Genomic DNA, 24,810 nt, shown 5'->3' with positions numbered 1-24,810 from the left:
CTGCCCTCACCTCAACCTCAGAGACAGAGGGAGTGTGAGTGTGTGTGTGTGTGAGTGTGTGTTTGTGTGTGTGTGGACAGCATGAAGTAGAAGCCTACCTATATTTGGACATGCCATGCATATGTGATGCACTCAAGTGCTTCACATGTGCATGTAATTATTAATTTACGTATGAATTTGTGAGTATAAGCACCTGTCTGTCTATAATGTAACTGAGATGTTCAACATTACATTTATATCTGTTGCTCTGCAACATGACATGGGCACTTTGGAGAAACTGGATTAAGATTTTAGATATTTACAGAAAGGCCCATGTAGTCCAAACTATTTAGGTTATTCATTGTACATGATATATGTTCCTGTTTCTGTGAGTGCACATGTGTGTTATTATAGACAGATGCGCATGCATGACTGCATCTGTCGTTCAGAGAGGATGGATGGGTGGAGGGCAACCAATGATTCATTTAACAGGGTTTCAATTCCTGATCCCGTGTGTGTCAGTGTGTGTCTGTATTGAACACTGACAGGGTGTATGTTTCCTAATAAGTTACAGACATGTAACATCTTAAACATCTTGCCCTGCAATAATATCTCCTCACCCCCAAAAAAACCTCACCAGCATCCTTTGATTTATTGCGCCACAAATTCTCACTATTACAGAGCTGCCGGCAGGGTAGGGAGAGGATAAGAAATCTGTTTGGTGTTGGATATCTGGGATGTTTTCACAGGTGTGGTGAATACCTGCAAAACTAATTTAGTGCTTATGCAGCAGTTTAAGAAAACAGCCGCGCCTCTAAAACAAGCAGATGGTGTGCTCGGCCACTTCTGGTGTTAACAGTCTGTAATAAAGAGGTTCAGAAACATGTCCAGCTCATCACGCAGATATCCCTTTCATGCATTTGTTGCACGCACGAGCGAGGGAATTGGAAGTGAAGCCATTTTCTCTCAAATGCATTCCCATATCTCTGATCACTTTTATTACTTGCTCTGACTGCGACTTGCAGCGGCACGGGGTGCACTAAGAGGAAAATGCAGATTTTTCTTCAAAGTCACATTTTATTGGCCAGTGCACAAAGTAGTCTTCTGTTTGATGAGCCACGATACGTCTTCAGACCCTTGTGCTCTGTTTTCTCTTTTTTTTCTCAGCTCAGCAGCATCACTGAGAGCCAGTGCAGTGGCTGAATGTTAAGTGTTTGTATTTGGTTTATGATGGGGGGTAATACAGCCTCTAAGCAGGGACGGTGGTCCGTATTTAAACAAAACCCTAAACACTGCATTGTTAACAATGTCAGCATTGTGTAGTGTGCATGAATAAATGTTGTGTTGAGCTCTTTATCATAACCTGAACGGTAAGACACAAAATCAGCTGCAGCGTGTGTGTGTGTGTGTGTGTGTGTGTGTGTGTGTGAGTGTGTGTGTGTGTGTGTGTGTGTGTGTGTGTGTGTGTGTGAGTGTGTGTGTGTGTGTCTGTACAGACTGTTCGATAGAGGTGGGAGGAATGTGTGTATTTGGGGAAGATGTAGGTTAATGGCTATCTCTGCCTCTCTGATCTGAATAATTCATCCAATGGGAAGCTTTTATGTGTCTCTGAAGAATCTCTCTGATTGGTCGTTCAGGCTCCTGCATTCCAGAGCTCTACCTGGTTCTTCTGCCTTGAAAGATTAATAACGGAGACTACCTGACCAGTGTCTGTGTGTGTGTGTGTGTGTGTGTGTGTGTGTGTGTGTGTGTGCGTCCGTGTTTGCACATCCCTCTATCCACTAAAGATATGTTGATGATGCCCTATCTCCTTTATCTTCTGCCATTATCCATTTACTTGCTCCTATTTTTCTACCTTCTTTTCGCTCTCTCATAAACACACTATCACACACAAAAATACACACACGCGCACACACACACATACACAAGCAATTTTTCTCTCTTTCGTTCAGTCTTTTGTGTGTCCATCTCCGTTAGCGTGAGACCACCTCCACTGGGATGTTCTGAAACAACACACAGCCTGAAGGGAAACACAAACAACATAAACAATAACAAAAACAAAAACAAATGTAACAAAAAACCAACACATATAATAATAAAAATAATAAAAATGACTGCATTTACAGGAGAGGTCTAGTTGCTAGTAGTGTCAGTACCAGAGAGAATCTTGTTGCTTAGTATTTGTTATGAGGGTTGTTTTGTGATGTTATAGGATGGAGAAAGACATGAAATATTTTTAATGCTTAGGAAAGAATGTTCATTTCTGTATTTTGTGTTAGTCTTTCAAGAAATACAGCTGTATTTTAATAACCGTGTTTTGTTTTCCCGTCTTCATGTAGCTGAAAGAGCTGAGAGTAAAATAGTTTTGGGGAAATTCACTTCTATTTAACAAGTGACATAATGTATAACAGAGCAGTTTCCCAGTAAAGGGATTATTTGTCTGAATAACAATTTATTCACGGTAGGGTTGATGTGACCTTTTATCAAAACATGAACAATAAACTTATTGATCCTGCGAACACTTGAACTTCAGTTAATAGCCCGCAGCCATCCCACCACAACCCAGTCGTGGACATGCTCATACTAACACTTCATATCAGAACGCACAAAGGGCTGTTTAACATATCACACTGGTTCAACTCTCTGTAACACCTATGTCAGCAAAGACACTCAGACAAATCTTAAAATATAATTAGCTTCATGTTTCTCTGTATAATTACAGGCCGATACCAACGCCAGGTATGTGACTGGGAGAGTTTGTGCCAGCCAAACATAACAGCCTTATCTGTGTTGGAGGATTATGCGTACATTACTAACCTGTCAGTTCACAACAGAGGCTGAGGCAGCCTGAAGGGACAAAATCTCTCCGCTGTATCTGGCATTAAGGTTTAAAATGCATTCCAGATATCTGAGAGAAAATGAGAAATGTCACCCCCCCCAAAAAAATCAAAAATAATAAACCTGTTTGTGTGTGAGAAAACTGGAATGAGAAGTGAGTCATGTCTCGCAAAACAGAGATAGAGATGAGAAAGAGAATAAAAGTCCAATTCCAGGTGTATCACAACAGTGGTTCCAGTTTAATTTCATTTAATTTCTCTCCATCCTCAGGGGCTCAGTTACACACTGATTTCCTGCTACAGTGCTGTTTATTGCAATAAAAACATGCCTTTAGTTTGGCTTATCTTACTGATTGCCTTTATTCAGCTATCGATACACAAACCGTGGAGGTTCTCTTATCTGGTAGCATGACCCTCTCCACAGAAAGGGAAATGTTTTCTCAAGAGAGAGTTAGAAGTCCACAGCTCCACTGCACTTCCTGCAATCAGTTTAAAATCCAGTGGCATTGTGGATATGTTAGACTACATCAATACTGCTATGTTTTCATTTTAAAACAGCTTTTTAAAACTGAAACAATCTCCACCCACACAAGCATTTAACTCCGTACCGCTCCATACATAGACTGTATGTAAAAATGGACGTAGTCACCGGGTCCGGAAAATGAAACCAATGGGAAGGATGATGGACGCGCAGTGGATGAGCTCTCAGTCAGACCCAATACTACAACGCAGCCCTGGAATTTTCAAACTAAAATGGATATGCAGTGATGTGGATGTAGTCTTAGTCAAAAGAAATGCTTTTGAACTATGTGTACTTGTGGACTTGTATCATGCTGCAACACAGCTCAGCTGCATTTTTTGTTTTGAAACACAAGGCAAGAAATGTTGAAGAGCACAATATTTCCTCCATAAATGTTAACAACTGTATGGTGAGGTGCACATTTGTTCAGCAAGGACGTATTGAAATTCTGCATAGGCTGCAGGATAAAGTCCTTAACTTAGATTGAAAGAAATAGGGTTACTCCTCTGGCTGCTATCCAAAAATAATGAGGACCAGAGGTCAGGAGAGTCTGGTAGCGTGGTGATACAAATCCTCCAACAGAATCTGTTTGTTGGTGCAAAGGAAAAAACAACCCTAATGAATAAAAATGCAATACTGTGGGATACATCCAGACTGAAAACATGCTTATTAGGTTCTGTCCCGAAACAATATCACCACTGCTGCTGCAGGTCTGGGGGAAGAGCGATGTGTAATTACGGAGCTCGCACTGTGGAAATAAAGTGAGAGCGGGGAAGTAATGGCTGAGACGTCTGTCAGGACAGGAATGTAAAGGAGAAAACCATTCGAGGCAGCTGACACTTTATGATAAAGGACGAGGGTGAAGCGAGCCAAAAACAACAACCTGCTTTCCCCCTTTAGCTGGCTCTGTCATTTCTGTTCTGCAAAGAATTTGCAGATTGGCAGCAGACTAAAACTAAACAAGACAAAGGCAACAAACGTATCACTATTACTCACTTTACTATCACTTGGTAGTGACTGTAAAGACACTAAGCCCACAGTAAACCCCCCCCAACACCAGGAACGTTTCTTGAAATTCCCTGCTGTACTGCCGTCACACAGTCACCTAATAACAATCCTCCAGAGACCCCGTTGAGGCTCTAATTTGTACCTGGACTATAAAATACACAGACTCAGCTGGATACTTGCGTGTGTGCACAATGGAAGTGAAGTGTATCAACAATCCCAGGACACAGCAGAGGAATGCAACATCAGAGGGGTTTATTGGTATCACAGATGCAATGGTTCATGCATTTAGCGAAGCCAGAACTGAGTCAGGGCCCAACTTCTCAACTGCAAAAACACCTTTCATCAAACGAGAAAATTACAATTTTAGACTAGAACATATACTCCAATATGAATGTATTGATTTGTTTATTGACTGCAGATGCCGCAAAGCGACCACAGTCTGTGACATCCAACTTTCTGAAGACCAAACTGTAGTAGACAAAGTCCCCACGACAACAGATTGTTGCAGAGTTGACAGAGCGTGTTGCAGACTTGTCCCATTACTTCAGTCCCCTCAAGCCCTTAAGTTGGGGGTTTATATATAAAAAGGAACCATAGTTCCAACATAGTTGGTCTCATGTGGATGTAAACATAATCAAATTGAAACTGAAAGGCAGAAAATGTGCTTCATGATCATAGTTTTATTATCACTAAGCCATCACTAAGAATAAGCCAAAGCAAAAAATGTCACTGCTCTAATACTCTCTGGCTTCTGCATTCTAATATATATATATATATATACACAAATTAATTTATATTTGTTAGGTTTTTGCTGCTGAGTATCTCAAAGCAGCAACGTCACATCTGGCTGCCAATCAGTGTGAGTCCTCGTAGGAGGAGTGAAAATCCCTTTCATCCCATGACTCACTTCATGAACAAAGCCAGTAAAATGGGGCAAACAATCTCTCGGCTCGGGGCAGAAATGAGCTCTCCGGCTTTATGATTTGACGTCTCTTGTCTGCTCCCATCTCAGTTGCTGACTTTAAGTCAGTCCCAGGTGTCGCTTAATGTGTGTTTTTGTGTGTGTGTGTTTCGGAAGGTGGTGATTCACTCCTCTCAGACTCAGCTAGTGATGATGATTTGGTTTTAGTTTTGGAGCAGTGCAGGTTGGCAATGACGCTGGTTGCCACGGCAACAGCATGCAATGGGCAACGGAAGTCAACCATGTCATGCTGCAGACCTTCTGACAACCACACATATGCACACACAAACACACACACACACACACGCACACACACAGACACACACACACACACACACACACACACACAGACACACACACACACACACACACACACACACACAGACACACACACACACACACACAAACACACACACACACACGCACACACACAGACACACACACACACACAGACACACACACACACACACACACACACACACACACACACACACACATTTTCTGTCAGTATCTCTCATACAGACTCACTTTCTATCCACACAAACACACACACTTACATGCACTTTACAAGCAACTACAAACCATTTGTCATCGCTATATGCAGTTTACAAAGGAAAGTGTCAACATGCAGCTTGTTGTTCACAGCGTTGTTTCACTTTCTGTTGGACAACAAACACTTTGACAAACACGGTGAAAATGATTCATCTTATCACGGTAGTGCAGCATATTAAAAAAAACTGACTGTCTCAATGAGATGCTGTATTGTGACAACTGTGTTTTTGTCAAGCGATCTTTAGTTAATGTTTAAAAATGTATGCATTAGAGCTGATGACAAGGAGTTGACTGACAGAAAATGAGTTGACAGCTATTCTCATAATCAAATTAGTTTAATTTTTTCAGTTTATTAATCTAGGTTTCTGATTCTGGCATTTAAATATGAAAATCAACTAAGTCTGTGGATCTTATCATCAAGTTACAGATTTATTGATAATGAAAATGAAAAGTAAAGAAAAGTAGTTTCAGACCTAATTTACACATATCTCTAATCCATCCATGTTATTTCACTGTGGGATTTACAAAATCAATTTGCGTGATACATGCATACTAAGAAAGATTACTCATTAATTCAGTATATACATACACAAACAGACTTTTCCTTCATTCTGTCTACAATCTGTGTGTTTAATCAGCGTTTTTCTCAGAACATACATTTGTTTTTCTCTGCACGTCAGCTTCAGGCTGCTTCTTGCTTGGTGGTGAATATTTTTTGTGTTGTCTTATGTCAGCGAAGAAAACCCTAGACAGCTCAGCAAAATCCTAGGTCTTGGCACTGAACCATAGACTGGGCCTTAGGAAGCAGTAATAAATCCAACTGGCGGCTTTTCAGGTGCTGCTAACAGACACAGTGTGTGCTGTTCTTCTGAAAATGAAGCACATGCTCGTGCTCGTGCATGAAGACAAAATAATCCAGACTGTCTGTCTTCTGTCTCACATTTTCTTTCAGTCTGTCACATTCATTTGTTGATCTTTTTCGCCGTAAAAAGAAGAAAAAAGACAAAAAAAGTACAACAACTGACCTGATGTGACTCTGAGGCAAACATTGTAGTACAGCAAGAGTCTGAGTATAGGGCTGTTCTGAAAATTAAGACTCTTAAGACATAATACAGGTACGAACATGTGCTTATACAAGAGGAAAAACAAAAAACAACTCTGATTGGCAGTCTGTATCTCAGACACGCTCTATACAAAACGGAGGGCTTACTTTTTTCTTCTTCCTCACGTTATCTCTCTTCCCCTGCATTGATTCCTTGTTTGTATTCTCTCTCCTTCCATCACACACCTACTTTTACCCTGTCACTCATATGCCCCCCTATTCCCACCTCCCCTTAACACACACACACACACACACACACACACACACACACACACACACACACACACACACACACACACACACACACACACACACACAAACATGGTGCAGAGCAGAGCTGCTGACCTTAGCATTAGGCAGTGATGGGAAGGCAGGGCCAAGAAGACTGAGGCACGCTGGCTCAGTCTGGACAGGCAAACGATCAATGAATCCATCAATAAGCCCCTATCTGTTGTAGTGCTGTTCCCAATCGCTCACTTTCTCTCCGCTCCTCTCATTTTCTTCTTCCCTGCTGCCAGAAAAACGTGGCACAGATGCACAAATATACAACACGAAGGCAGCCAGACACAACATTATATTAATCTAACAAGTCTCAGGAAACCTGGGGATCCACTTGTGTATATGTGCGTGTTTGTCTCTTTGCCACTGGAGTATCTGCCTGAAGCAGGACTCTGCGCCGATCGATGGCTCAAGCCTCATTAACATAGCCCCTGTCATACAGACATTAACTGCACTGCCGAGAAAAAGCTACATTGATGCAACATGTACACCCTCTGGCAGCGGTGACATTTACTGAGCAACCAGCAAGGATTTGAACCACTGTCCGAGGAAAATCATTACACTGACACAATGTACACTACAGGCTATACAGAATAAATGTTTACACACACAAATGCGGTCTCACAGGACGGTGGTGTGGTGGTTGGCACTGTTGCCTCACAGCAAGATGGCTTAAAATCCAAGTCCAGGGACTTTCTGTGTAGAGTTTGCATGTTCTTGGGGTTATGTTAATTGCAGATCTAAATTGACCATCATGAATGTGAGAGTGAATGGTTGTTGCCTCTTGCCCAATGTCAGCTGGGATTGGCTCGAGTGCCACTGTGACCCCTCAAGAATAAAACAGTATAGATAATAGACTTATGACTTCACTTTGATTTTGGCCTAGTGATTTGAAGTGACTTGCTATCCTCGCCAAGCCAAAATAGTCAAATTTGCATTAAAACATATGTACTATGAATTCGCCTGAAAGACAGCCAGGTTTCGCAGTGCGCACAAAGACACATCACATTTGGACGAAGGTGGGAAAGTGCAATTTTGAGCTACTTTACTTAACTTGAACAGTTCCATCACTAAAGCTTGGAGAAGACTTGAAACTAGCGATTGAACCATAAACTTGTCAGGAAAATGTTTAATGGTCTCATAAATCAAGTGAGAAGAAGAATCATTTTCTCTAGCATTTCTCAGTGATGCAGCCATTTCATGGCAGGTATTGCACAGAGCCTAAGAAAGCTGTGAAGATGTTTGTATGAACACTTGAAAAAAACTGCAAGCAGCAATACCACAAGCCAAGCCATTAGCCCACACTGCTATGGCCCAACTATAAAAGAGTCAAAACCAGTCCCACTGTTATTGGCTGCAACGTCAAAGTGGTAAACCATCAATTATGGATTGGAAGAGAATTTTGATATATACTTGAGCAATGGCCATACTAATGTTCTTTTATATATATAATGTTTTGCACAATACTTCCCAACAATCAAACCCCTGATGTTGTCGCACATTATGTGATTACATGATTCTTTCTGGTTTGATCAATGCTCAGGAGAAAAGTGCCATCTGAAAATAACATTAAAAAAAAAGGATTTCCATTAATAAAATTGCAGCTGCCGCCAGAAAATCCTAAATCCCAGACTTTTGTATTTCCAGTGTTCTATATATATATAGATAAATAAGTAAATAGTGCATGTGCTGAGTAAGCTTAATGACCCCCAGCTTTCCATGTATGCATTTAAAGTCCATTTCTGTATTTTCATATGCAGATGGGGTATCAATAAAAAAAAAATAAGGTCATGCTGAACGTTATAAAGTGCTTTATGTCTGAAGTGGAGAATAATCAAATTTTGAAAAACCCCTGTATTTCAAAATGGAAACATATTTTAACTCCTCAGTTGCACTGTAATTATTTCATCTGTGCCCTGCGCAAACTGTACATATACATAATGTCCTGTTTGCACACTGCACTCCTAGTGTAACTTTTCCCTCTCTGACTGTTCTCAAAGGTCAGGCTGACCAATATAAGACAGGAAATGATGTGCAACAGAACAATGGACTCCCTGACAGAGATGAGGAGAGAGAGACACCAACCGATGGTGACTGCCAATTCAGTGCCAGTTCTTTGTCCACAAACACTTCCCCTTTTCAAAATAGACCATCAAGGCTTTTGAGTGTCTGATTTCACACATGGATGCTTTCATATCTTCTTAAAAATAATAGAAGATGAAATCACGGGGAGCAGTTTAGATCAAGTCTTGTTATCGACTATTTCAAACGGGTTCCATAGTTTGTTGATTTAGAAACCAATTAGCCTCAAGAAAATTGTGACAGCACGATCAGTGGGATGTTGTTGCAGTCAGGTGTAAGAATGGTTAAATTAGCAATTAGAGCACTCCTCATCAGAGTTGTGATGCTTTTCCAGTCTTCAGAAAATTAAGATCTTCAACAACCACTTTTCTGGGATATGAGACGTTTTAAATCAAAACTTGAATTTCTATATGTCCAGCTCAAGGGACGCGCAGAAGTCAATGTAAAAGACTGTAAAGACAGTAATATATAAAGTGCTACATATTCAAAAAGGAAAGCTGCAGTCACAAAAGTGCACAGACAAGCTCTTCAGGCAACATTTCACTTTGGAAACGAGCAGTTTCCATTTTTCAGACAATCATTGCCCTCAGGATCTGCCATGAGCGTTTAGGCTTTTCTTCCTCAAGCTCTCAACAGTCACATCTGCAAACAAACAAAACTGTGTCTTATGTGCCAAGACACAATGTGAAATACTAAATAGCACTAAGAAACATTCTTTTCTATCCATCAGTCTATCCATCTATTAATGTCCCATACATACCTTGGAGTTACATGCGGCTAGAGCCTAGTCGAGCATGTAGTGAACAGTGGGCCAAGCACACTGGTTCAATTTAAATTTTAAGACTACTACAGAATATTTATTTGTGTTGCTCCAAAACTGTTTCTTGGTTGCATCAGCTTTGACAGCACTACTAACCTTGTGAACTGCTGAGATCTGGAAATAGTAAATGGACAGAATGTACTGTATATAGCGCTTTTCCAGTCATATTGACCATTGCAAGTCACATTCCCCCGTTCACACAGCACCGATATTTCATGCGATGTTTCTGTCACATTCATACACATTCATACACTGCTGGCAGAGTCCTCAGAGGCAATTGAGGGTTTAGTGTCTTGCCCACGGCCACAGCCGCCCACCCATCACAGATGACATGACTAGAAACAGACCCAACAACACAAACATGAGTCTGGTGATCTCTTAAAAACATCGTAAACATACAATCTATTAAAGTAAACTGTAGTTTCCTTTAAGGACACAGGTTGTATAATTGTACAAAAACACCATCTTCCTCAAGACAGAACGATAGAAATGTGTTTCTGTTATCCTTCAGACCAGCTGCAGTTGACAGGAACACATCCAGGTGTTTGATAAACAGGTTGAAGCTTTGACGCATGTCTTTCTATGTATCGCCAGTTACACTCCGATTAATAACCTGCTGGAAACTATTCAAATTGAAATTTCACATTTTCTTTGCACACAGCCTGTCAGGGAAATTGATTGTGCCTGAAGCTGCCTGGTAGTGTGGTTATCATTAGTTTCAGTGGAGCTCCTCAGTGACTCAAAGCAGTAAGAGCTTTAGGCCATTTACCTCAAATAACCCACTGACCTGCAAACGAGCTGTTACAGTTGCTAAAGAAATGTCAATGTAAAAAACAACAACAACAGTGTTAATGTGGTAGGCATCAATCAAACTTCCCAACCAACTGACCTTTAAAAATGTCCTTGCTATTTACAATTGACTGAAAAGAACTGACAGATATTGTTGTCTACTATTGTTAAGGCTTATTTACAAAGACACACACAGACGGTAACTGAAATCAGGCGAGTGGGATGGTTCCAGGGAATAGTGATGTGGGCCTGTCTGACTTTACTTCAGCCACCATAAAGTGCAATTTCCGGTTCCTCTGGGCTACACGGATTGACATGAAACTGGTTACAGACCCCAGAGGATGATAGGTAAAAACCATAGACTGCATTTAAAAATGGACGTAGTCACTGGGTCCGGAAAATGGAGCCAATATCGGAAGTGCCTGTAGCCTATGTTCTCTGGAATCACCAGCAGAGGGGCGACTCACTGGTTGCAAAAAGAAGTCCGTTTTTTTATAGAAGTCTATGAGAAAATCACTTGATTTATGACGTTAATAATAATAGTAATAATAAATATTTTCCTGAGGAGTCCATGGTCTCAATATCTAGTTTCAAGTCTTCTACAATACAGCATGATGTTCATTTAGTAAACGATGGTCTTATTTAGAATAAAATAGACAATAAACAGCAAACACCGCTTTTCTGTAGGAAGGAGAAGTAGAAGAACAAGAAATAGAAGAAGAAGAAGAAGATGAAGAAGAAGAAGAATAGGAGGGGGAGGAGGAGGGTATGCTGAGCATGCTCAGTAGTGCTTCAGGCCTAGAGAGGAGCTCTGCTGACCTTGAGGGTGTCATATTGATCGATCAACAGCGAGGAGCTGTGTGTGTGTGTGAGAGAGGAGGGAGATGGAGGCGTGCAACTCCACCAAACAAGGAGAAAACTGAAACCTGCTCTAATGATGAATCATTGATAAGTGGACAAGAGAGGACATTCTCCTGCCATCTCTTTTTTTTCTCAGTTTTTCTTTTCCTCTTTGCCTTGCCTCTTGCTCACTTTTTTGCCGTTGGCGTCCTCTCAATCTGTCTCTTTCTCTCTCTCTGTCTCTCATACACACACACACACACACACTTCATCGCTGGCTCTCTCTCTGTTGTTCTCACTCATTTCTAGCCAAATGTCAATTTTAGCATTCACTCTTCCAATCTGTCTCTCACTTTCTCCACTTCACATTTACTGTTTCACTTTCAATACCTCGTTTTTTTCCCGTGGCTTGACATTTCCGTCTCGTTTGTGCATCAGAACTCTTTATATTCACGCTTCCCTCCCTACAGGTGCTTCGAGGGCACAAACACATATAGCTGCTGCGTCCTTCCTTCTCTTTCAGTAGTCTACCGTCAGTTGTGTCTAGTTTTGTGGAACCCGTCAGGCTTCCGGCAGGCCAATTTCAGCTACCCTGCTCTGACTCTTTCTCTATTTCTCCAGCTCGGAATCTTCCATTTATGCAGCCAACAACATCTGGATTTTTTTAGTTAGTGTGTGACTTACTAGATCATGTTTACATGTAATTCATTTCTTGCTAAATTAATCAAATTTTCAATGAGATTTCCAAAATGTTACAATATTTACAGCCTTTATTACTGATATGACAAAACTCTAATACCCATTTTAAATTCTATTCATACTTCACTTTAAGTAACAGCCGGTCGCACTTGAACATGACACTCCTCATGAGCCCATCTGTGGCAAAAAAGATTCATCCAGGATACAACTGCAAATGTATTTAGGTGAAATGAAGTCGCGTTAGTGTGATATTTTAGGCCAGCACTCAGACAATGTAGTCTCTTCCTCCTGAAGCAGACCACGTACTATCAACAAATCCGATTGGCTTTCTTTTGGAGAATGGGAGGTAGTATTGATCAGGTTTAGCCTAAATTGTGACCAGATTGGATCTTAAACAGTACTGACAAGTACCAAGGAAACTAAAGGTCCAAGGAAACATTCATCAGCCAGTGTCTCCAAACCTTCCAATGGTCCTAGGACGTTTCTGATTCACTGACTGAACTATATGCACCTGAAAGACATGTTTATCCATAAAAATATCTCACAGTTACTCCAGATGTAACACACTTCACTGTTCTCTGTTTTTTCACTTAACAGTTACTGAATATAAATTGCTCACAGCAAGGTCTTTTGATCGTCCATGTTAACAGGGGCACAGTTTTTTCTATAAGGAGTAGTAGTTGGAAGTGTAATGTGGCTACTTACATGACTCATAATAAATGCTATCCAACAAGAGCAAAGTCAAATCTACACAATAAATCTACATTCTCTCATCATCATCCCCATCCACGTTGGTAATTTTACATTTAAAATAGATAGATTGAGCAAACCTGTAGATGTCTAATTAGTTAACACACACGAGTTATGACTATAGAGTAAAGGATAGAAGCATAAAATTGAAGCAATAAAAATATATTGAAAAAACAGTAAAACCTTATCGGCTAGGAAAACACGGAAAATTGGACAAAAAACTAAAATATATATTAATATGTATACGCAAGGAATCAAAATATAGAGACACTATAGACAGTATTAAAGTAAAGTGACAAATCCTGGAATAAAGTGACCGTATTGACAGTAGTTACCCCCTTCTGCCAACCCAAGAAAACACACAACTGCAGACAGTGCATAAAATAGCCGTCCTGTGTGTGTCATGAAGCAGTGATGAGATTGTGAGAGGTAACCTGTACCAAATGCTGCCCATGTGTTATTGATGAAAGAGGCGCAGATTAATGCAGTCAGTATAAATAATGTAAAGCATCAGCTACATCTTTTTACCCAATTGTCGGATAGAGACGGACAGCAGCATCTAGAGACAGTGAGGCTGTTGTGCCTTTCTCGTGCAGGCTCTCTTCACACTTTCTGAACACAAGTTCATCCTCATCAGCACTTGCTGTGTGTGTGTGTGTGTGTGTGTGTGTGTGTGTGTGTGTGTGTGTGTGGTTTCTTCCTCCTCTCCATGTGAGATGAATGAGGTTACTCTGAAAGAAATTATTCATCTAATTCCTCTTGGAAAACTCTTCATACTGTATCTTTGTATTTGTGTGTATGTATGTTTCCTTGTCAAATCATTTTTGCACGTGTATGCGTTTCCTTCCGTGTGTAGGATGTTAGGTCATATTACAGTTTTGCCCTCCTGATTGCTCCCCTTGAGTCTCCCTCCTTCTCCCTTTCCACTGACAACCTCTCTCCCCATGCTCCACATACATCCAGATGTATGTGCCCTGCAGCATGTTGACATTGGGGCGAGTGTGTTGAGAGAGATACTGAGACATAATGGCATCAGTATTAACAGCAGAGTGAGACGTGGAGTTGGGGGGCTGTGAGTTACAACAGGGCCCACATACCCACGGTTTGTTTGAAACATCTGCATGTGCTACACCGCATTCATCACCAACAGTCCAACTCAACAGAAATACAACCGCAGATGGCAGCATGCTATCAGTTCAAATCTAAACTAAGCAGCACATTGTCATGACAACATGGTTTTCTAAATCATAATCATGTCCCTACAGACACACTAAGAAGGCTGAATTTTTGGAAAATTATTACTTGTCACGCGTGCATTGTTACTTTTTAACAAAACTGAATTCAATTCAACTGAATGGAAGACACAGAAAACAGCTCATACACAAACCTAACGTATTCAGGAATTTTAACACAGCTCAATCTTTTCAACTGAAATCACTTTTTTAAAAAGAATGGAGCAAGCGGGGGAAAAAAGTGTGAATGTCTGTCAGCTCACAATTCTTTAGCTGCGCACTGAACATGTCTGTACGAAAGAAAAAATTAATAACCATTGTTGTGTAAGTTATGTCTGTAGAAATGGGAGGACAGGATGGAAATGGTAGAGTTGTCCGGTATTGTTAGTTCACAAAGAATAATAAAATCTCAGCCACAACCAAAAAAGGTAAAAAAAGAGACAAATCTGTTGAGTCAGTATGATAAATTCCACAAGACAAAATAGGATTAGTTTCACTGTAGCCACTTTCAGGAGTTCAGTTAAGTCAACATGCATGTTATTAACCAGCAGCCCTGACACCCAATCAAACTTCATCAAGCAACAGCGGTTGGATTCATGGATACGTGATAGTCCACATAATCATTGAGATTATTGAAACCAACCTGAGCCAGTTAATTCATGGAATAATCTGAGTCCCCTACTGTATAATTGACAGCAAACATAGCAACCATTTAAAATAGTTTAAAAAAGGAACAGAGAGACAACATTTTATCAAGAAAGTGGAAATGTATTTTCCATAATGGTCCAATTTTTAGTTATGCTTACATATATCATCATACAACATTAAAAAGTTAAACTTTTTGTAGTTTTATTTTTTAACAGCATTAAAAAAAATCATCATTAAAATTAATTTTGTGATTATTTCTTTCTGTATTTAATCTTGTCAGTTTTAGTGTGTATCAGGTCCAAATTTCAGATTTTGGAGTTTGAGGGCAAATCTTTTGAGTGTGTTTCTAATGTATCCATGAATCTATCCGTGTTAGACATCCAAACAGAAATAGCGTCCTTTTTGCATTATTCCTAAAGTGCTCATCCTTCCCCCACGGGCCGGATGCCACTGAGATAAAAGTCAGGATTCTTACCTTTGATGCCAAACTTGGAGTTTGCTCCAAACTTGAGAATAACCAACATAAGGAGGAAACCAGTGAAGGCCACAGCGGCGATCCCCACCACCACGTACACCTGGGCAATGAGAAAACAGAGTTAGAAACCTACTGATGAGACAAGCAAACACACACACACACAGTCACCCAAAGCCAAATGCAATACACAGCAGAAAAAAAGCTCGAGGCCACAGGTTGTGTTTGTATCTGTTCAAGAAAAGCCAATTCTCTCAAGTACTGCTGTATCGTCACTGTTAGGATCTATATTCATTCAGTTACTTCTAAAATAAAAATAAAACAGATCCAACTCAGGTGTTTCTTGACAGGTAAATAAGTGACCAAAACCAGGTTCTGGTAGTCAAGAGTGAGAAGTGACTTACAGCGACTCTGTCCTCGGGTGGATCTACAGGGGGTTCTTCTATGCAGGAAAGAGAGAGAGCGAGAAGAATAATTAGAGATGAAGAGCCACTCAAGTAGTGATGTGTGACCAAGTGAAGGTCAGTGTTGTACTCATGTAATATATGCATAATATATAATTCATTGTTCATCTGCTTTTGTTAACACTGAACGGCTTGCTCAGGGGGTGAATTTAGTTCAAGGTGGTTTGCATTTTATAGTATTTTCAGCAATTGTGAAATCTCAGTTAAGCAACTATATCTAGGCCCAGCATTCGAGTGGTGTGTAAGGGGCAATATAATGATGACGAATGATTGGCAAGCGTAAATAAGCTGTGGATCATGTCTATAATTATTACTACACCATATGACTTAATTTTCTGGCTACATTGTGAAACTTTAGCGGTTCTGTCCAGCTTTGCAACCCCATCTTCAAACCTCTCACGTGTGTACGTATGTAAGTTAAACAGCTAGTTTATCCCGATCATGCTTACAATACTTGTGCTAACTATAGCTCCTCACACAGGAATCATGAGTGTTGACCTTTAGCCAGGAACATGCACCTTTAGTTTCCGCATTCAATCACACTATTATGTATGTTGCCATTAAGTGCTAATTAAGACCCTTTTAACAGGGCTGTCATTTTAAAATGAGTCGGCTGGAAACGTTATAATAAAATGAGCCACGAGGCAGCATTTTCAACCAACTCATCAAATTAATGTTGGGTAATGAACAGGCTAGCTACAATTGATAAAAACTGAAGTTAGAAGTCTGCCTTTTTCTTCCTCTGACTGAATTTTTTTTTTTTTTTAATTATTAAGAATTTTGATGGCAAATTTGCCAACATTAACGATTGTAAAATGTGCAGTGCAAGGCATATAAAGGTTTGACAGATGTTGCAACAGTAAATAAGGTTGGGCTAAATCAATTAATTCAACTGTGATGGATGTAGATTAGGGATGGCAGTACCTGTGGTCACTTCTGCAGGAGGGAGAAGGTGTTGGAGAAAGACACAAGAAAAAATTAGCTACCAAACATATCAACATCTTTCAACTGTCAATTCTTTGACATGCACCTCACAATATTAATATTAGCTGTCGTGCCTATTCTCTGAGCTTGTTCCAAAAGCATACTGAAGACACAACCACAAAGCAACAGACAACATATATTCAACATGCACACTTCACAGTGTGGATAATGGTAATGATTTCAAATGTAGGGCTGTGTGTAACGCACCCAACAACTTGAAATAAATATTTCTAAAATGTGATTTGTTGTAATTAATGAAACGGATGAGATTTTCATCATAAAAAACATGGTTGTGAAAACACTCACACAATGGGTTCAAAACCTGACGTGATTTAAAACATTTGACAAAAAAATGATACACACCATAATAGTAAGGCTCCGTCTCCGTTCCTGCACATGATGAAAGGAACAAAAAGTTGTAATCCGATGAATGCTTCCTTTGGTCAAATATTAAATAGATAGTATCTGGACAATGGATTAAAGCTATATAGAGGTATTAGAAATTACAAATATCTGACTTTCTCCTTTTCCTCTCAAGCTGCTAGTAGTCCAGCAATGTTTCACTATACATTTTTGTCTTTATTGATTTTATCCCTGACACAAACACTTTTTACATCTTCAAACAGCACATGTAGTAACTGTAAAAGTGATGATTACTTCAATTTAATCATTATTTTTTTATGAGCTTGCAACGGCTGCAAGAAAAAAAAAAAAAAAGAACTAGAAATGAGAAAAAAAAGGAAATGTATGTACTCCAATCAGACTACTTCAAGAATCTGATCGATCCTACAGTCACAGTCTTGTAGAGACCAGGGTGACATTTTAAAATAGCTTGTATTGTAATGGTGTATCTTGGTGACAATTATGTGAAAACTGAGTATGAAACATGGTGCTGTGTTGGTCCTCACCATCCCAGGGCCTGGTCATGAAGTGAGCCTCCACCTCCTTTTGGTCTGACCCGTATATATTTTGAGCCACCAGCCTGTACCTCCCATTGAAGAGGTGTGTGGGGCTGTCCAGCTGCAGGCAGCCGTGGTACTCCCTCTCTGTGATGTCATGGATCATGGTCATGATGTAGAAGTCCTCCGTCACCGCCTTATCATCAAGAAACCATTGCAACTGCGGCTCTGGATTTCCTGGAAAGGTTTTTAAGACCAGACAAAAATTGAGTTCATTGGTTTCATGTTCTTTAATCAAATTACATGAATATTTGTTTATGGTGTCACTTTTGTGATTAATACATACAGTGACACGAATCAACATTTAGGGAAGGTTCATCTTGCTGAGAACTTGTAAAATCACAGAAAATCACAAAAAATCGAAATCACGTGGAGACCTTTCTTACCTGCTATGCTGAAGGGAATGCACCAGTGATGGTCTGGGATTGCATCACCCAGTTTAGTGATTTTGGGAGGAACTGAGGGTAGTCGAGGTAATAGAGAGTTCAAGATGCACACAGAAGACAGAAAGCAGGATAAGGAAAGCGAGAAATTCTTAGGAAAAATGAGCATGCAAAAAGGTGAGAGTTGTCTTCTCCAGCTAATAATTCAGTTTTTTAAGACTTTACTTCACAAACAAGAAGTTTGACACATAATCTACCTTAAACCAGCATTGTTTACATCAGGGTTAACTTACAAAGTATATCCAGCAGCAGAGCGGATTCCTTCTCTCCAACAATGTTCTCAGCTATGCAGCTAATTTTGCTGTTGTGGTCCATCGATGACAGGTTGGACAGTCGCAGCAATGAAATCTGGCCTGATGTCTCGATCTGAGTGCAAAAACACAACCAAATATCAGCATGAAGCATTTTACTGAGACGTCTACCTCCTATTTTTCCAAAGTATTTATATCACCATGGAGAGAGTAAATGCTAGAAACAACCATAAGAGTAACACAATACAATTCAACAGCAAGGTATACCTAATAAACTGGCAACTGAGAGTAAATGGCAAAGAAAAGCCAAAATGACCGACAATTTAGCAATTGTCGAAAATGTGTTTCTATGGATTAGATAATTAATTCATTGACTAATTGAGTCATCTAAAAGTGATAAAACAAACCAAAATATTAAAATTTTGGCTATGAAAAGGATGACCTTTATTTATGTGGTCCAAAAAGGACCAAAAAGTGTGCGTGTCTGTGAGTGTGTGTGTGTGTGTGTGTGTGTGTGTGTGTGTGTGTGTGTGTGTCTTACCACATAGTTGGTGACCAATGTCATGTTCCATATCAGCTCAGCTGAGGGCACACCGGAGGTCGTGCAGGACAGCTGAACGTTTTCCCCTTCCATTACTTTCACTTTGACTGGGCTCAGCGTTGCCATGGGTACCTCTACATACAACCAGGGAGTGGGGAGAAGGATGAGGAGGACAGAGAGAGGATATAGTAATGATTGAGAGAGGGGGTAGGGTTGGGGGATGGGGGGTGGAAAGAAAAGCAAATTTAGGATTCACGGCCAACTCTTGTCCTTTCAGTTGAAACACAAGGCACGTAACAACCTCGACAATACGAGTGGAAGAGCTGGAACACACATACGCGCACGCGCGAACGCACGCACACACACACACGCACGCACACACACACGCACGCACACACACACACACACACACACACACAAACTATAAAAGAAATGCACACAAAGACAGACCTCCAATTCAATCTCTCTCTCTCCCACACACACACACACACACACACACACACACACACACACTTGCATTTAAGCACAGTAACTTCAATCAAACAGTCAGACAGAGGCACAGTTCAAACACAGTGATGGTTACACTGATTACTAGTGCATGTCTTCAGCAGCCCAAGTACTAAATTGATTGGACAGAGTCTGAAGCCTCTGTCAAAGCAAAGACAATGGTGACACTACGCGCATGTGTGTGTGTGTGTGTGTGTGTGTGTGTGTGTTTGTGTGTGTGTGCGTGTACAGTGCTGTGCTGACCAAGAGGTGACCTGAGCATGACCAATCAGACTTAATCAGAGTCTTGCCGCCCATGTCCCCTGTCTAATAGCATCATCGGTGAAGAATGGAGGAAGTGAGAAGAAGAGAGGAGAAGAGAAGACAAGAGAAATGAAGGAGGCATGAAGAAAAATATGTAGAGACATAACAAAAAGATGAAAAGAGAATAATAAAATGGTGCCGAGGTTAAGGCAAAGAGAACAAAAAGAAGAAAATGGGAGACGAGAAGAAATGGTTTCAACAGCTACTACAGATGAAACTGGACATATTTCTTATCAAAACCCTCTCCTTTCCCCTTCTCCCCTCCTCTTCCAACCTCTCCTGTCCATCGGCAGAGTGCTTATCACCAGGGCAACCCACTTATCACTACGGCAACCCACTCAATCACCACAAGACCCACTAAAAAAACAGTCACTTCAGTGATGGCAGGCCAGCAGCCATATCACAACCACATATCTTAACAGACTCTAAGTAAATCAGTTTTCCACTGCCACCACAGCCATCTGCACACACACACACACAGCTACACCCTATGATGCCTATGGGGGATTGACATAAACCAGTAAAATGAATCTACCTGCAACTAGTCGTATATTTGGCTCCACTTATGCGGCTGTTCTCATTTGAAACACGATTAACGCACTCAGAGGATCCAGCTGTAGCAGCCGTCAAGCAATATCTGAGGAATACGGAGCTTGAAAAAACAGGGGGTAAATGCCAAAGCATACAGGCAAGGGAGACGGGGAATACTCAGCACTGATGGCATCTTATCAAGTTTGACTTCAGAAAAATGAAATCGATAAGGCTCAGGAGTTGTTCTGATTTCGTATACAGCAGTGAATATCAGGAAAATGACCGAACATGGACTTCGTGTTGGAACTGTTTTGACGGACAATTTTTTAGTAGTGAAGAATGAACTTCCATGCTTTACGTGTTACTGAGCCAACACATACAATCTTTCAATGGAGTGAAGGACGACTTTAATTCTCATTCATCCTGCCTTTCATCCTCTCATGCATCTGCACTTCCAGTCACTTCCCTGGGTAGTCATTGTGGCGATCAGCTGTTCATCAGCTGGTCTTATCTGTCCATTAGCATTGCTACACACCTGCCTTGTTAGCCTATCATCTTGCTGCTGTCTGTCTAAATCATGAATTCTCTCTCTCCACCTTCCACCTCCCCGTAACCGCCTACTCTTTGCAGAGTCATCAGATTCTTCTCTCCATCAACTCCGCAAGTCATCAACCACCATCGCCACCAGTGTCTGGACTCGACGGGGGGATTTACTCTGCCTCTGCTCAGGACCAATGCCCTCGACTACAATATCTCACCACGGAGTCTAAGTGCCAAAGAGTCTACCAAGACTTTGTCATTATATCATTCTGTAAAATCTGTAATAACTCATTATTCTTCATCCAGCCATCTCTCCTAATTGAAATCATGACAGATTCTGAGCTCGTATCAACTGATCCATCTGAATCAATCACCACGTGATTGGTATGGCTTGTATTAAAACATTGACTTTTTAAACTACTACTTCCAATGTCCTTTGAGTCTTTACTCAACGTCGCTGTCCGTTTACTCGGTGTCTCTTTGCAGTCGTTTTGCATCACTTTGGTGCTATTTTGCAGTTGTTTTGTGGCTCTTTGTGGTTGTTTTGTCTTTCCTCATGATTCTCTTTGTAGTTGTGTCGAGTGTCTTTTTGGTCCTTTTGTGCCACGTTATAGTCAACCGATTGAATTTCCAACAAGAAACCGCCACTTCAAAAAGAGGGCCTGGCCTCCCGGGTTAAAGTGTCACTCTAGATTTGTACTGAAAGGTAAACAGGCTTTTTTTCAGCCTCCACATGGCTCCACAGAAAATGGGGTGGAGTTGTTTTAATAGAGAAGTAAGTCATGAAATCAAAAGCAAATCACCAAAGGGAGTTTTTCCTCTCCGCTTTCACCAAGTACTTGCTCAATGTAAAGTGCTTTGAGTGATGTATGTTGTTGTTATACACATAAAATAGAGTGTAATAGAAATTAATTATAACTGCTTATTTTTTAATTTGTATCATTTTCAAGATAGATGACATGTGCCCTGAACATTCAGCTATCAGTTAAAATTTTCTCCAATTGTACTTTTTATTTTCTAAGATTTCAGGAAAAAGTTATTCATTTTTACAGGTAGAGAATCGGACAAAATGGTAACCATGAAAAAGTCACCTTATCTAACCTAAAAGAATGAATATGTGAAGATTATGTCTCATTTGCACTGAATACTGTATTTTCCAGTTCTTGACACCCCTTGAATCCAGATTTGCTTCATTCACCATGTACCATGAATGGGATATGAATTACAAGCACGGCATCAAGGATGTGCCCCGGTGATGTGGCGCTGAATAGCTGCTCACAGCTCACATTTGAAAGGAAAACTCTGGATTGAAACCTCCGCACGATACGCCCCACAGCACACTTCACCGTCACTGCTGGTGACGAGGTGTCTTTGTTGTCTGCTCTTGTGACAGGCAACAATAGCCACGTCCATTGTGATGATAAGAATAGTGCTCGCATATATTATGTATATATTACATACTTCCACGACACTAGAGACACCATGATTTCCGACAAGAAGCGAGAGACATTTTTTGTCGAACATACAACAAGGAGCGGAGCAGTTGGAGAGTCACACAACACAAAAATGTGTCCCCGAACTGGCCTCTGCATTGTTCGAGAACAGCAAAGGCTGTCTGCACATTGTGAAAAAGATTCAATAAATAGTTTCTCCTAAAAGATTTCATGAGGACAATGAGAGTCAGGACCAGCTGAGCAGCGTTGAAACTCAGAATGAACTCTCTTGCATTTTTTTTTTAACTGATCTTATTCAGCTATAAATTGATTTAGTCAAACAAATGACCCGTGATCTACTATAAAATCTAAAATCCACAGTATTGTATGGTTTCTCAACAGATGGTCTACATATTTGAAAACCATGGTAATAACTTTCTTCCCTTTCCTGCTAAGACTGTTCACTGATTAGTTTTAACCAGGTATGGTTTTCTCTTTTTCCGCTTGTTCCGTTCACAAAAAGCCAAGACATGAACCTACTCAACCTAATCTGTCTCAATCTGCACTGAGCTACTGTGTTGGTTTTAAGTTTAGTGTGATTGCTTCTGTGTCTTGTTATATAATTTAATCTAATTGAAAGAAATACATAACGAACGACCAACAGACAAAAAAGGAGGGATTACAAAGGGGCCAAGGGGTCTAATAGACGGTCACTCCAGCTAAACAAATGAAGTGACCAAGACCCAAACAAAAAGACGGGAAGACAGATGAAGACAGATGAAGACGGAGTGCACCAGTGCTGCGATGTGACCAGGAGAGACCTTGTAATCCATCTGCTGTCGTTTCCACAGCACCTTTTATCAGGACAGCTGGTTTCAATAATTAGCATTTATGCCATTTGGACCATTTAGCAGCTACTTCTACCCACAACACCTTTAAAAGTAATGGTTGTGATTTCCTGATCTTTGTGAGCTAAAGTAATTGTGCAACTTAAGGGACGGTCATTATAGGGAATTAAACAAGAGTGGAGAAGTTTTATGAGGTATTTTATTGTTTTTCATCATCCTGTTAACAACGGAGTGGGAGTGTTTCTACACCTGCAGCTGCTTGGTCCCCGACATTTTTGTGATTCTTCATATTGTGATTTTTTTCATACTGCACAGGCGTGGGACTGCAGTGGCATCGCAGCAGCACTATTTAGTCAAGTTTTCTGTCTGTCAGCAGTGGGAACAGCCTGTGTTTGCCAGCCAGCTTTTTGAGTGGAGCTCCAGCAGTAAACAGTCCACAGAAAGAAACACACAGAGAGAGAGAGACATATGTGGGTGGCCTGAGAGTTAGTATCAGCCCGAGGGCATCAATGGGTACTTCCTCTCCTTTGTGCCTTCCTCGTATGTCACTCAGAAATGTTCAGCCATACAGAAGGAGGAACAGTTACACGTGAAACAGACAGACAGATGGAAAATGAGTAATAAAGAGGAGGCACAGCCGAGAGGCAAAACAGAAACGACAGAGGCCTGCAGTTTGGCCAGACTGAGAGGACTTTTGATGTATCACTGTTAACCCCGGGGCATTATTTGGCACCCCTGCCCCACCATGTCCTCCTCCTCATATGTCACTCTGCCAGGGGGTCCCCTGACCACCTCTCCACAGATCCTAATGCCAAAAAACAACCTCTCAACTAGTGGAGGGGAGGCAGAGGGGACAGATCAATAGGAGTTATCAATGACATCGTTAGCTTCCTGCAACCCATCTTATTGTTTGTGTCCTGTTCGTCCCCGAGCTATTTATGACCAGATCATTTGCACTGTCACCGACAGAGATGCAAAAAAAGAGATTCATGTTTTGGCATTTCAGAGACAAAAACGACATTATATTTCTATTGAGGCCTATAAAGCTTTTCTGATGTCTTTTGTTGTGTGCTTTATAATTTCAAATCAAACATGACGTGGGTATTTCATGTCACTTTACAGTAACAAATCAGATCTGACTGTGCTTATTTCCTTAAGGGATGGAACAATCAAAGTTTCATTTGTTAACTTGGGGTCAAGCTTAGCTCTGAATTATTACTGGATGTACATCTCCGCCAGATCTGTGCACATGAAAAAATCGTTTGGAGAGATTTTTTTTCAGCAGAACAGGCTCAGACTTTCACTGTCAGGTCAAGCTGTAATCTGACCCTGTTTATGAATAGAAGATAGTCCAAAATAGAGAGATTCATTAAAAATGCATGCAGGAGTTACAATATACAGTGAAGACGGTAAGAATAAAGCATCAATTAACTGCT

General features: G+C 40.6%; 1 protein-coding gene across 4 annotated transcripts in view; it reads right to left on the bottom strand.

Moving 5' to 3' along the window:
- The window catches only part of ntrk2a (neurotrophic tyrosine kinase, receptor, type 2a), a 70,562-nt gene that overhangs the window by 36,795 nt on the left and 8,957 nt on the right, over positions 1-24,810 (bottom strand). For 2 of the 4 annotated variants that reach the window (XM_035640754.2, XM_035640757.2), the window contains exons 6-13: positions 19,213-19,346; positions 18,654-18,786; positions 18,364-18,435; positions 17,927-18,154; positions 17,382-17,408; positions 16,959-16,970; positions 15,975-16,012; positions 15,574-15,673 (exon numbers count right to left, since the gene is read on the bottom strand). In XM_035640754.2, the coding sequence (XP_035496647.2) occupies positions 15,574-15,673; positions 15,975-16,012; positions 16,959-16,970; positions 17,382-17,408; positions 17,927-18,154; positions 18,364-18,435; positions 18,654-18,786; positions 19,213-19,346 (744 nt within the window). The remainder of the gene's footprint in view (positions 1-15,573; positions 15,674-15,974; positions 16,013-16,958; positions 16,971-17,381; positions 17,409-17,926; positions 18,155-18,363; positions 18,436-18,653; positions 18,787-19,212; positions 19,347-24,810) is intronic. The other 2 variants (XM_035640755.2, XM_047329257.1) reach the window with 1 other exon arrangement.

The sequence above is a fragment of the Scophthalmus maximus genome, chromosome 19 (assembly GCF_022379125.1).
Source record: "Scophthalmus maximus strain ysfricsl-2021 chromosome 19, ASM2237912v1, whole genome shotgun sequence".
Taxonomy (NCBI): domain Eukaryota; kingdom Metazoa; phylum Chordata; class Actinopteri; order Pleuronectiformes; family Scophthalmidae; genus Scophthalmus; species Scophthalmus maximus.
The sequence above is the reverse complement of the archived record's forward strand: the minus strand, read 5'-3'. Positions and strand labels throughout refer to the sequence as shown.